Source organism: Argentina silus (assembly GCF_951799395.1).
Source record: "Argentina silus genome assembly, chromosome: 12".
NCBI lineage: Eukaryota > Metazoa > Chordata > Actinopteri > Argentiniformes > Argentinidae > Argentina > Argentina silus.
Window position 1 is genome coordinate 3,687,230 of NC_139666.1, and position 12,815 is coordinate 3,700,044.

At 41.4% G+C, this 12,815-nt stretch overlaps 1 protein-coding gene across 1 annotated transcript; it reads right to left on the bottom strand.

The window, feature by feature from the left end:
• Positions 1-350: 350 nt before the first annotated feature.
• Positions 351-12,373, bottom strand: itgb2 (integrin, beta 2). The gene is made up of 16 exons (XM_083681753.1): positions 12,309-12,373; positions 10,457-10,514; positions 10,207-10,298; positions 8,802-9,003; positions 8,414-8,584; positions 8,077-8,318; positions 6,914-7,072; positions 6,537-6,632; positions 6,334-6,423; positions 6,050-6,184; positions 5,721-5,911; positions 5,206-5,438; positions 4,577-4,796; positions 4,113-4,324; positions 2,270-2,436; positions 351-1,279 (listed from the first exon to the last, which is right to left on the bottom strand). Exons 1-16 carry the CDS (start codon positions 12,327-12,329, stop codon positions 1,214-1,216), a joined length of 2,355 nt encoding a protein of 784 aa, XP_083537879.1. The 5' UTR covers positions 12,330-12,373; the 3' UTR covers positions 351-1,213.
• Positions 12,374-12,815: the final 442 nt, after the last annotated feature.

Genomic DNA, 12,815 nt, shown 5'->3' on the forward strand with positions numbered 1-12,815 from the left:
AACACATAATTTGTTACGATACAATACTCATTGTGTGAATTATTCAAAGAAAGAACCAGAGAGTACTGTACCAGCAAATATCAGGTAAATACTAGTTGAAATAAATAATAATATAAATAAATAAAATAAATACAGGACTGCTACTAAACTGACCAAGTGCAACATATTGCTTGCTACCATAGTTTCATTCAAAACACTTTCTGTCCTGAAGCGCTGCAGAATAAGCAGAAGGACTAGATGTACGATTTGTTGATATACGATTGATTCAAATGTGTTCCAACGTCTGGAGAGTACATGTACTGCACATATTTTTCTCTTTTCTCAAAAGGGAGATTAGGGAGTCCATAAAGTCAAGAGGGGGAGATTTTTTATTTGTAACCAAAAATAACAGTGTTCATTTGCTTTACATTATATTTCCTCAAATGATAAGTTCAGTAATAGTGCACTGTACAATAGAGAGATACACTGTAAAAGATTTAAAAAATGATAGCCTAAATAGCAGGGTTAGTTCATTCAAAACATCAAGGGGGACCGAAATGCAATAAAAGTGTTAATTGAAAATAGTAAGTGATTCTCAATTCCTGAGATATTTCAAATATAATTGTTGCTCTAACTAAATAGAATACACTTATCAACATTGTAACAGCGTCTACATCAGTGCATACTCATTACTGAGGATCGAAAGAAAAAATAAACCTATTATCACACATGCTTTGAATTCAGGGGAATGTCTGGGACAATTGCTCTTATTTTTATTGTTTATATTTAGGATTTGCACCCAATAACAAATGAAAGACGAAAAGAAAAAAGCTATTTGTGTAGAGGAGGCTTGAATAAGAATAGAAAATGTATATAATATTAATAATAAAATTAAACAAAACGTTATGTTATTATTGGCTAGTCTAAAATGTTGGGTAGTCTAAGATGTGCATTGTGAGACAGAAGTAAAACATATTAATGAAAACAAAACATTTTGACTAAATGAAAATAAAATAATATACAAAGGCATCAATTGAAAAGTAATATTAAAACAGTTGCTCCAAGAGATATTTCGTTATGTTTTTTTTTTTTTTTAATTGATAAATGCTAGTGCACTTTTTTAGATGATCTGGGAGGCTGTTCCAGAAAAACTGACCTCTGTAATGCATTGAGAATTGTTCTTTACTTGTTCTGAAATATGCAGTATGGAGATTAGAGGAGGATCTTCTTGAGCTTATTCCCCGGTGAAGAGAGGGTTAGCCACGGTGGTGGTAGCTTTCTCAAACAGTGGATTATCGGCCTGTTGAGAGGGGAAATTATTAAAATGTTTTTATTTCCATCTTATTCTTAATCACTTAGTTGGAACAACAGATGGCACACGATGTGGCCCTTCAGGAACAGGATTAGAAACCACTGTCTGACATTTGATTTCTCAGAATTTCTATCTTTTTTCTATCTTTTTTTAAATAGAATTTTCATGGCTGCTGAATAGGATTTCATATTTTCCCATAATTTTACAAATTTTCCACCCCAAGAATAAATACATTTTCCTCCCGGGTCACCCAGGATTCCTGCCAAAACCTGTAAATGTCATTTTAAAGCATATAGAATTCTGAATTTCGGAGGAGAGTTGTCTAGTGGCTTTGTTGTAAACCTGCTGTTTATTTATTCACTTAACTGTTATGGATAATAAGATGGTAAAGTGACTGAATTGTATTAACTGTATTAACTGAATTTCAAGGTTATGTGTAACGTTTCAGCATAAACAATATGTGCGCTTTGAATTCATGGCGATGTTGTGTGAGTTGATATGGTAGGTTAGAACAGCTGAAGAAGGGCTCGCAATGGGTCTCAGACCATGCAGTTATTGCTTGAAAGGACTGTCGACCAAATTCTAAACGTGTTTAATTTGGACATGATATGAATCTGTCCCATTACTTATAGTGCCTTGAAATAGGGGGACTATGTATAAAAAGTGTTGTAATTTCTAAATGGTGAAACCAATATGTACAGAAATACTATCAAAAGCTGACAATTTCTAGTTTCTCTTTTTGTTTAATTTCGAATCCAAACTTTTTGAGCATAGAGCTAAAAGAAGAAAAAATGCTTCACTGTCCCATTACTTACGCAGGGCATTGTAATTTGCTGGTTTCTCACAATTATTTATCTCAGGGAATGGGTTTCGGCAGGAAATCTCAGGAACCCGGTTCCCACTATTGAACCCTACTGCTGAACAGCCATTCTTAGTGCTAGCAGTCATTCAAAAGATTAGCCTGCAAAGGTCACTCACCGGTGCCCACTTGGATTTCTGCTTCTCACTCTCAAACTTCCTGAACTCCTTCAGGTCGTTGACGTAGATCAGGCCTTTGATGAGCAACAGTATTAGTATGCCAATCAGCGCCACACCGGCGATGGATCCTCCAATGATGGCGTAGATGTTTGGTACCTCAGGGCACTCTAGAGACAATAGAGATAGATACCAACGGCAGTCAGCTTGGGTAGTCGTGGAGCAGGACAGCATGATTGTTTTTTTGTGTTGTTTGTTTGTTCCCTATAGATTCATATTTTTTTTTAATAGAAATAGTTCGAAAGCCAATACCCAGTCAGCAGACAATTGTGAGCCAGATCTGGTCTTGTCGTGGCACATACGGTTGAATGTTGGAAACAACAAGTATTATACTGTATGGGCCAGACCTGATCCAAATGTGGTGGCCTATCCCTGGCTGAGAGTTGGTACTTTGCTGTTGGTCAGCTCTGGGATGTGATATCTGGCCTGTTGTGATACATGTGATATATGTTCCTGTAGTTAATGGGCCATTTTTGGGCCGTTTTTGGTCTGAGTGTGGTTGACCAGTTCTGAGTGAGAGTTAGCATTTTTCTCATGGGCCGGCTCTGGGATGTGATAACTGGCCCTGATACTTTCCTGTCATTACTGGCCCACTTTTGGTTTAAATGTGGGGGACCTGTACTGGGTGAGAGTTGAAACTTTGCTCGTGAGCCAGCTCTGGTATAAGGAATGTGGCCCTGACAGGTTCCTGTAGATACTGGCCAATCTTTGGTCTTAGTGTGGTTGACTAGTACTGGGTGAGAGTTGGCACTTTGCTCATGGGCCAGCTCTGGGATGTGATATCTGGCCCTGATACCTTCCTGCCAAATAAATTACCATAGTTGCTGGGTCACTGGATTAGCCAAGAAATGCCATGAAAATGTTAATTCTGTGAAAGCTATTCCACATCTCCCCTCATGCCCTATGTTCCTCCCTCCTCTCCCCTTACTTGACTAGCCCTAACCCTTGTTGAGCAATGTTGATCCACTGCTGGGAACAATATAGCAATATTTAGTCCTAGCCAATGAGAAGATGAATCGTACATTCTGTGATACATCTTGAAATGGAAAAACTGGTCATTTGAGTTCAAAGCACCTGTGAAATTGTCTCGTACACAATCCCAACCAATGTCACATCCCAACCCAACTGAGACAACATTGTTTAGAAATACACAGACCATTTGGGGAAATCTATTAATCTAATCTGTTTTAGAAGAGTTTGACTGTGGAGCACTGACAGACTCATCAAAACCAGATGAGATGTGAAAGATACAGACCATTTGAAGAAATCTAGACTAATTTGGTTTTGTATGAATTTGCCAGTGTGGCCAGGGAAAAAGACGAAAAAAAAAAAAAAAGCTGTGAGCCGTCAGACAAATCATCAGTGTACCAGACTAAGACATTTAAAAAATACTGGACTGATACAAAATCTATGTTTTATAGAATATATTTGAAGAAACTAAAGGATGCAAACTTGTCAGCTTCCTCTGACTTCCAAAAAAGTACCACAAACACATTTATGAGCCTTAAGCAACCAGACCTGGCCCATATCTGGACCATTACTTTATTTAAGTGATAGCTGGGTCACATCCGCATACAGGCAAAGGTCTGGCATTTTCATGGCAAGATAAGGCTAAGAAATGGCAGCCAGAGCCAGCCGACTTCTGGCCCGGGGAACAAAGTGGTTTTGGGCCACATCCTGATGCCGGTAGAAAACAGACATGGGCCAGATCTGGGCAGTAATTTCTCTGCTGACTGGGTAGGTTTGCAGCACCCACTCACAGTTTTTGATGCATAATGAATCTTACCTCGGGCTGATTTAATCTGGGCTGTGTAGTTGTCCACTCCATCCAACTGTTGAATGGAAAAATACACCCAGCAATTCTCTGCATCCTTCTCTTTGCATGGCTTATTGATGGGCAAGGTCTCCACCTTCTCATACTGATGAATACTAGTACAAGCCTCTGAGCAGTTCTTACTGAACGGGCCGGTCTGGAAGCCAAGACACTCGATGCATTTCCTGCAAGGACAAGTATGAGAGGCAGAGAGTGAGACACAAACTCCAACACAAACACAGCGCTGAATGTACTCAAGAGGTATCAGCAATATGAGAATAACTCCACCTAGTCCTCTAGTAGGTTGATAGCAATACGATAATAACTCCACCTAGTCCTCTAGTAGGCCAGCTGGAGGAGTCAAGATGTCCCCCAAAATGTACTCAATGGGCCAGTGTGTACATTGTGTAAATGAGTAGGCAAGCAGAGCCTCTTACCACTTGGTCTTGCAGGGGGAGGCGCATGCGAGGCATTCCAGACAGTAGGGGCGTTGGTAGCCTTCGTTACACTCGCACTGGTTACACGAGCACTTGCCCCTGCCGCTGCACACCGTCCCGCTCGGGGTACGACACTGCTCGTCAGACTTCTTGCACTGGCAGGCGGTGCCTTCGTATCCTGGGCTGCACTCGCAGTCGCCACAACGACACTTTCCATTCCCTTTGGACAGAGGAGAGACCTCGCATCAGAACCTTCAAAGGGTTAGTTCGTGGTTTTGTTGCTTGTAGTCGATCGAGCCAGACAGTTCATAAGTCGCTGTTCGGGGTTAGTTAGTTATTTCCAGCAGCTAAGGGGTCAACAGAAGGGGGCGACTGCCAGCGCTCTCAACAATATTTTCTGTGGCCTGAGGTGGTCCAGTGGTCTAGCACCATGACCTGGGGTGGTCCAGTGGTCTAGCGCCATGACCTACAGTGCACACGTATGCCCATGTTGGCATGGGTTTGCATCCGGCCCATGCCCTGCTGACACTTTCCTATCTCTATCCAATAAATATAAAAGTGGGCCCCACTCAAAAAATAACTCTTTAAAAAAAACCAACATCATTTTCATACGTTGCATGGGACTCTACCTCCACACAGCTTGTTCTGGAACCTCTCGCAGTGTTCGTCGTCACACTCGCAGTGGGTACCGTAGTAGGGGCTGCCGCCCTCCATGGTGTGGCACTGGCACCTGCCACACACACAGTCCCCTCGTCCCTCACACTCCGTGCCGTTGTCCCGTCTGCACTCCAACCTCAGAGAACTCTCGTCCTTCTCCCCGATGGAGCATTCGCACTTCTGCCCCACAAAGCCTCCGTTGCAACTGCGCAGAGATGGGAGGCAAAAGCATCATGGTATTGATCTTTTTTTTGTAAAGATGTTACTGTATTTCTTTTTATACTCCAACTTTTACGTGTTTCAGCTGTACAACCAAAAATGGACAAGGAAAACAGATCGCTGTATTATGTATCTATTGTCCGTAAACGTGAGCCCCATTAGAAACAATTAGCTCCATACGATTTTGATGCATACAATAATCCAGAATGAAGGGCTTCATTGCAGAGATCATTGCTATTTTGTTCCTCGCTGCAAATGCCTGACTTACCTGCACATTCCACACCTGACCATGCCTTTTCCGTTGCAGTCTGGGTGGCTTCTATCAATGGGGTCGTCACACTCACACTCACAGCGGGTTGACACGACGACCTTCAACTTGTCTTTGATGCCCAAGGGGCCAATGAGAAACGACGTCTCCTCCATACATTCATCAGCTGTTACCATTACGTTGAAAGACACCTAAGAGGAAAATGTATTGCTTTATCTGAAACATTAAAGATATCATGAAAATGCATTTTGAACAGTTGTTACGTATGCTTCTTGTATTTTCACATATCTTTCTTTTTGATATGGAATGGGACGTGACTCAGGTCTTACCTCATCTCCCACACCCACATTGTCACAGACTCCTATGTCCCCCGGGGGTCCCTTTCCTGGACAGTTTGGAGTGTACGTGACTCTCACATTGTCTGGGAGATCGTCATGCGTCACAGTGACTTTGGAGGACAGTCTCTGAGGAGGCACAAAAAACAACCTTAGGGTTCACACCGTCATGACATCATGAGGAAGTAACCATTCCAATCAAAATGCTTACTGATATCATATACTTGAACTACTACACTCTTCCCAAAAGAGTTTCTTTTTGACAGAGCATGACTTACATTGTAGGCACTTTCAATCAGTTCAACTACGTTTTTTGAGTCGCCTGACAACACTCCCACTTCAGACTTGGGAATCATTTCTTTTAGTTCCTGTAATCAAAGTAATAATTAGAATAACATTAACATGTATTATAATAATTGTTACAAACAGACAGACAGAGGCAGGTAGACAGACAGAAGAAATGAAGAAAGAGTCCACTTACCCTGTATACCTGCTCCACGTTCTCTGTCACAGCAAAGATAGGCTGAATGTTGTTCTTTGCCAGCTGTGTAGCTACTTGACCAACAGATGGGTAGTCCTTCACAGAGACAATAATTTTAATGTGATTTGAATTAAGGTCTTTATTTAAGCAAATGCCTGCAATTCCTCAATGATATCATTCACCTATACTCAACTACACATACTATATAATGTACAGTACCATACTATTCCATCCTATCTGTACAGGTAACCCTTCATTTTACAGCTCTGTTTCAGCTGGTACAGTTACCTGAATACCACATATAAAAGCTCTGCTGGGGATCAACCAGTCTGATCTGAAATGTTCCTGTGAACATAACTGGCTCTGCCATCACATACCATGTCATTGCTCTTGGAGTACAACTCGTTCAGCATGTGGCACTTCTCATCGTTTGGCTCCAGTATTCCGGCCAGCTTGCCATCCCCTGCCATGTGGAAGCCGGCATCAGTGGTCAGCACGATCAGCCGAGTGCTGCTACTCCTCCAACCAATTCTGTCCTGTGGAAAAATAGTAAAGTATCCAGACAGAACTGCATCACGGTAAGGAAAAGCTCCTTTGTTTTGTCATTGGCAACAGAAAACAAAGCCCTGACATTTAAACTGCTGTTATGGGTGTAATGAAATTTGACTATAATGCTATCAAACAGGTCTGTCTAGTCGCCATATGGGAACAATGAATAACTGGCCTCAGCGACACCTCTGAAACTGTTATCTGCCACTTGAATGGTGGAAAGGAAGGATATTGTTAACTACCCCCACTTTCAGGTCCACAGCTTTGGGGTCTCTTGTATAAAATGTATGCCTCGTAAACATGTAGTTGTATTTGAACTGCCTTTCATTACCCGGTATACTCGGTGTACTGTACAATACTGTACAATACATCTCAAAACAACAACTGAAGATGGCTGCAGTACAGGCCTGGCAGAGCATCACCACAGAATATGCCCAGCGTCTGGTGGGGTCAATAGGTCGCAGACTTCAGGCAGTTATTGCATAGAAAGGATTGTCAACCAAATACTAAGCATGAGTACTTTATTTGGACATTATATTTTTTCATTTTAAACTTGGGGAAAAGGGTTATGCTACTGTACATTTGGCAAAGTGCCAGATGTCAGGACCTGTATTTCCTATATATAGTTCATGGATGCTTCACTAAACCTTTACAAGGTGCTATTTGTTTAATACATGTTCCTAATGACAGCTGGAATGTCCATTAGAAAATACCTATTCATGTTTATGTCAGGTGCCATGTAGTCCTGATGTACATACAGTAGGTGGTATGTTCGCCTTATGCACGCCCCTTCAAATAACGTGTTATCAAGTACTCATAATGAAACTGCAATGCTGTTGGGGAAAAAAAGGACAGACACACGAATTTTGTGCAAAATGACTGTTGCAGAAGTCAACTGCTTCCTCATTTGCTACTCCGATGCAGCTCCCCAGTTAATGACCAGCATCCCTCCCCATCTGTGGTGTGACTCTGGACTTTCCTAGGCTCTTACCCCACAGACTGCAGCCTGCATAATAGCATCAAGGCTTCCCTCAGGGGTGTCCAAGTTCCCAGAGATAAACTGCTTTTTCACTTCATCCGTAAACTCCTTTATGTTCTTTGTCATGTTGAGGACGTGTCTGTAGCCAAAAGCAGGCTGGCAGAACTGCTCCTTTTCTTCGCAAGGCTTCTCCAGCTTCTCTTTGTTGGTGTTGGTGAAGGGCAGGACAGTCTTGTCAACGAAAGAGCCGAAACCTGTTCAAAAAGAGAAAAAGGCAGTCAGATGAGATTGAATAAGTGACATCCAAAGTCTCCCATCGGGAATGGATGGCAGTCCAAGATGATGTCACCTATTCTGCCTTCAGTGGTGATGCGGCTCAGAGCTGCAAACAGGTCGGTTCCCAATGCCTTGATGTTTCTCAGATCATCCTCCATGGAGTAGGAGAGGTCCATCAGGTAGTACAGATCAACGGGATAGCCCTCAACTCTCCGAAATGAGACTTTAAACTCTCGAGGCAGTCCTGAAAGTCAACAACAATTATATTTCAACATCAACATTAACAAAGATGAACATAGACAAAAGTCACAAGGTGGTATGATGACACGCAGACCATTTGCTCTCCATTTTAAGGTAATTCAATCATATATTGACTTCAGACTATGCTCAAATGTGTTCTGTCTCTTTTCAAACCAATGCCACCTTTTTGAGACCTTTCACTCATGATTAATTCCACTGACCAGGTCGGAGCTTCAGCCTGACCTCCTGAGGTTGCAGCTGGATGGGATCCGTCTGGGTAACTGCACGGGACAGAGGCTGGTTGCGCACAAATTGAAACACGTTTTTAGGAGATATGATGTCTCCTTCCATGCAGCCCCTCTCCATCAGTTTAGCCCTGGTGTCACAGCGAGCCGCATCCGGCTCCCCTGGGTTGGTGAAGTTCTGAGAGTACAGGGAACAGAGGTTTAGGTGGTGAAGTTCTGAGAGTACAGGGAACAGAAGTTTAGGATTGGTGAAGTTCTGAGAGTACAGGGAACAGAAGTTTAGGATTGGTGAAGTTCTGAGAGTACAGGGAACAGAGTTTTAGGTGGTGAAGTTCTGAGAGTACAGGGAACAGAAGTTTAGGATTGGTGAAGTTCTTTGAGTACAGGGAACAGAGTTTTAGGTGGTGAAGTTCTGAGAGTACAGGGAACAGAAGTTTAGGATTGGTGAAGTTCTGAGAGTATGGGGAACAGAAGTTTAGGTTCTGAGGGTTCCTTTATGTACATTTCAAATATTTGCAAAGGCTATGACCATGATAGCACACTCAACAACAGTGAATAGTGTGTTTTGGCCCTGAAAATAGATTTGTGATACTTATTTTTGTAAAAGTTTAGTTTTATGCTATTTTTTTTAATGCTATGTGGTTCTGACCAAGGTTTTCCAGCCAGAAGGGTTTCACTGCACGTGTGAACTCCCCTACAGATGATTTGTATGTACTCAGACTGTCACCAAACTATCATGAGATTCATTAACATTAACTTGTGACTTCAAATTGAACAGCATTTCTTCATCTTTAGCAGTAGATGTTGCAGTTGACACTTCATACATGGAGCTAGTCATTACATAGCTAATTGAACATCTACAGAAAGATAATCTAACTCTATACTACATATTAAAATAAATGTGACCATATTCCCATAACTGCCAGTACACCCACCCACATAGTGTGGCTCAATACTGTCATGCTTATTCTCAGGTGTTGATACACCGCTTTCCATAGACACCGACAATGTTAAGACCTCCAACACTTCCAGCACACCCACACAGCAATGTACACTGAAAGCAAAGCAGTTAGCATTCACACCTAGCTATAGACATTTATCTGTATATCTATATTGTCGCTACTTTTAGCACTGTTACACACACACACACACGCACACACACACACACACACACACGTACACACACACACACACACACACACACACGCACACGCACACACACCCACACACACACACACACACACACACACACACACACACACACCCGCACACACACACACACACACACACACACACACACACACACACACACACCCGCACACACACACACACACACACACACACACACACACACACACACGCACACAGTATATCTCCTCACCAGTTTTTTGCACCACACACAGTATGGTCCTGATGTGATGCAGTCGTTGCATGAGTTGATTACCCGTTTGGAGCATACCTCCTCTGACAGGACTGGGGAGGAAGGAGAAAACACACACACACACACACACACACACACACACACACACACACAATAAATGATTGTCAATATACAGATTTTTTAAATTTAAAACCATATGTTGTTTAAAAGTATTTAGTTGTGACTAAAGCACTTCATTTGGGTAACTTACCATCATGACCAACCAGCAGAAGCATAAAGATTTTGAGAGACACACCCTGATTCATTTCCTGGTGTCAGAAGATAGTGGAGAGTGTTAGAACCAGAAAAAGCTCATGTTTACTGTTGATTACATTAAGTCTCTGATACAATCAGAATTAAAGGCCACCATGCAATTCTCAACAGCTATCCCACAACATCACTAGACCCGTGAACTTTCACAAACTTGTGGCCTCTACCATCAGGGTTCTTCTTATACTGATCTTCGAAGCACCTTCATGCATAGTTCTACATTAAACAAATATTTGCTATACACGACTGCTATTCAATTGGTATTTCCTAAGCAATTGGTCAACATTCCATTGTGTGGGACTTCTGGTGGTTATACAGGTCCCACTATTGACAGGGTGCTGTATAGTTTCTTACAAAGGCACACTCAAGCTTTCATAAATACTTTGTGGCCTACATAGATGCTTCACAAATAAGTTATAAGCACATTATACCATAATAAGGGATGTTATTACACTCCCTTACATTCGATGCTTTGTCATAGGCCTACTCTGCTGGTCTATACATTGTTTGTGAGGCATCTATGTTACAGAATATCCTCTTAAACTGGACGGGCCCATAATTGGGCCCAAATTCTGCTTTAATTTCAGTATTAATTAGATTATTCTTTATTTTATCTCCTTGTCACGTGTAGTACGTTATTCTGAACTATGATCTGAGCAGATCCACACAACACTTCAAGGTGTTACCTTTCAAATGGCATCCTGCTTTTGCATCTGATCGTCATATTTCTAATGTTATGAGCAGTTTAGTTTGGGTCTGTTTTTTAGGTGGAAATTAGTCAAATAGGGCATAAAGCTTAAGAGGGTATGGGATTTATAAAGGTTGTGTGAAGGCTTCATTATATATGAGGGCATCAATTTATACATGGGGCATCAATTAGGCACCACCCAAGTGACCTGCCTGTGTCACAACCTTACATGGTTATATGTGTCAGGTGCTTCATGTGGTTTAAAGTTTTCTTTATCACAGACATGACCACGACCTTTTTGGGTGCCAGGGTTAGACACTTCCACTTTTGTGAGAGGAACTAACTGAACAACACAAATAACGAGTAATTTGTATTAAAACTACATTGATACTGTAAAACCCAACGCAGACATATGAAAAGACGAACTTACCAATAATATTATACTGTATGATATGAAATATATAAACTGGTACGATATGAGAGAAGCAGGGAGATGAAATAATCTTTTACAAGCATAGCTGCTTAAGACATTTTTAATTACTACTGTTTACTATTTACTTAGTAAGAGGCAATTTAATATAAACTACTTTAAAAAAAATAAAAAAATAGGTGGCTTATGGACAATAAATTATCCTTTTCAATGCGTTTTCAACCAGGTAAAGTAGCTGACTGGCCAAATATCAGCTACCATCTACTACCATCAACTTCAACATCACCAACTGTACATTGCTATATACTATCTCATGAACCCCTAACCCCTATAATAATTACCTATGCACAGTAGTAGCCTACCTAACCCACAGACACAAGAGTTCAATACAACAGTGTGTAAGGAGCAATGACTTATTGAGCTTGTGAAACTGACTCACAGTGTAAATATCACATGTAAAAATGATAAGACTTCCAGCCAACTGAGCAAGCATACAAAAAGCATATATCCATGTCTAGCTATTCCTTCCTCATCTATCGCTTGATCTGCTTTATCTAGAGACTTCAAACCAAGTTATTATAGTTCAATTGCGTCGTGAAAAGGTCAATTAAACAGCCATTGCACCAAAACAAACTATTACAACTATTGAAATGACACAGTTAGGAGAGTACTCACTAGAGTCAAGATGCTGCTCATCCCATGTAACCTTCAACTCACTATCAGGGGTGTGTGGGAGACGACTGCTGTAGAAGATCAAAACTAACATTTTTTGAGGCACAGCCCACAGGAAGGTGACAAAACGGAAGTAGCCGCATAACACGGCTTTAGCCGCATAACACATTTATCAACTCCAGTGAACACCTTCCTCTTTAAGTTTTTCACATAACGGCTGAATTCATGTGGGCGGGATTCTGAGATAGAATATGTGTTTTTGGTTGCACAAAACAACAAAGGAATAGTATGGCCTAACAAGAGAGCCAACCCCCTCTGTTCTATTGTATATTTTAAAAGCATTTCGGGCACTCAATCGTTTTAAGCAAGGGCTAATATGAAACTGAGTTTGGGCTAATATGAAACAAGACTTTGAGGATGTCTAAAGGACTTACAATGTTTTTCTACGGTATGATTGAAATGACAATAGGAAGAGATGACCACTGCGATGGTTACCATGATCAACAGACA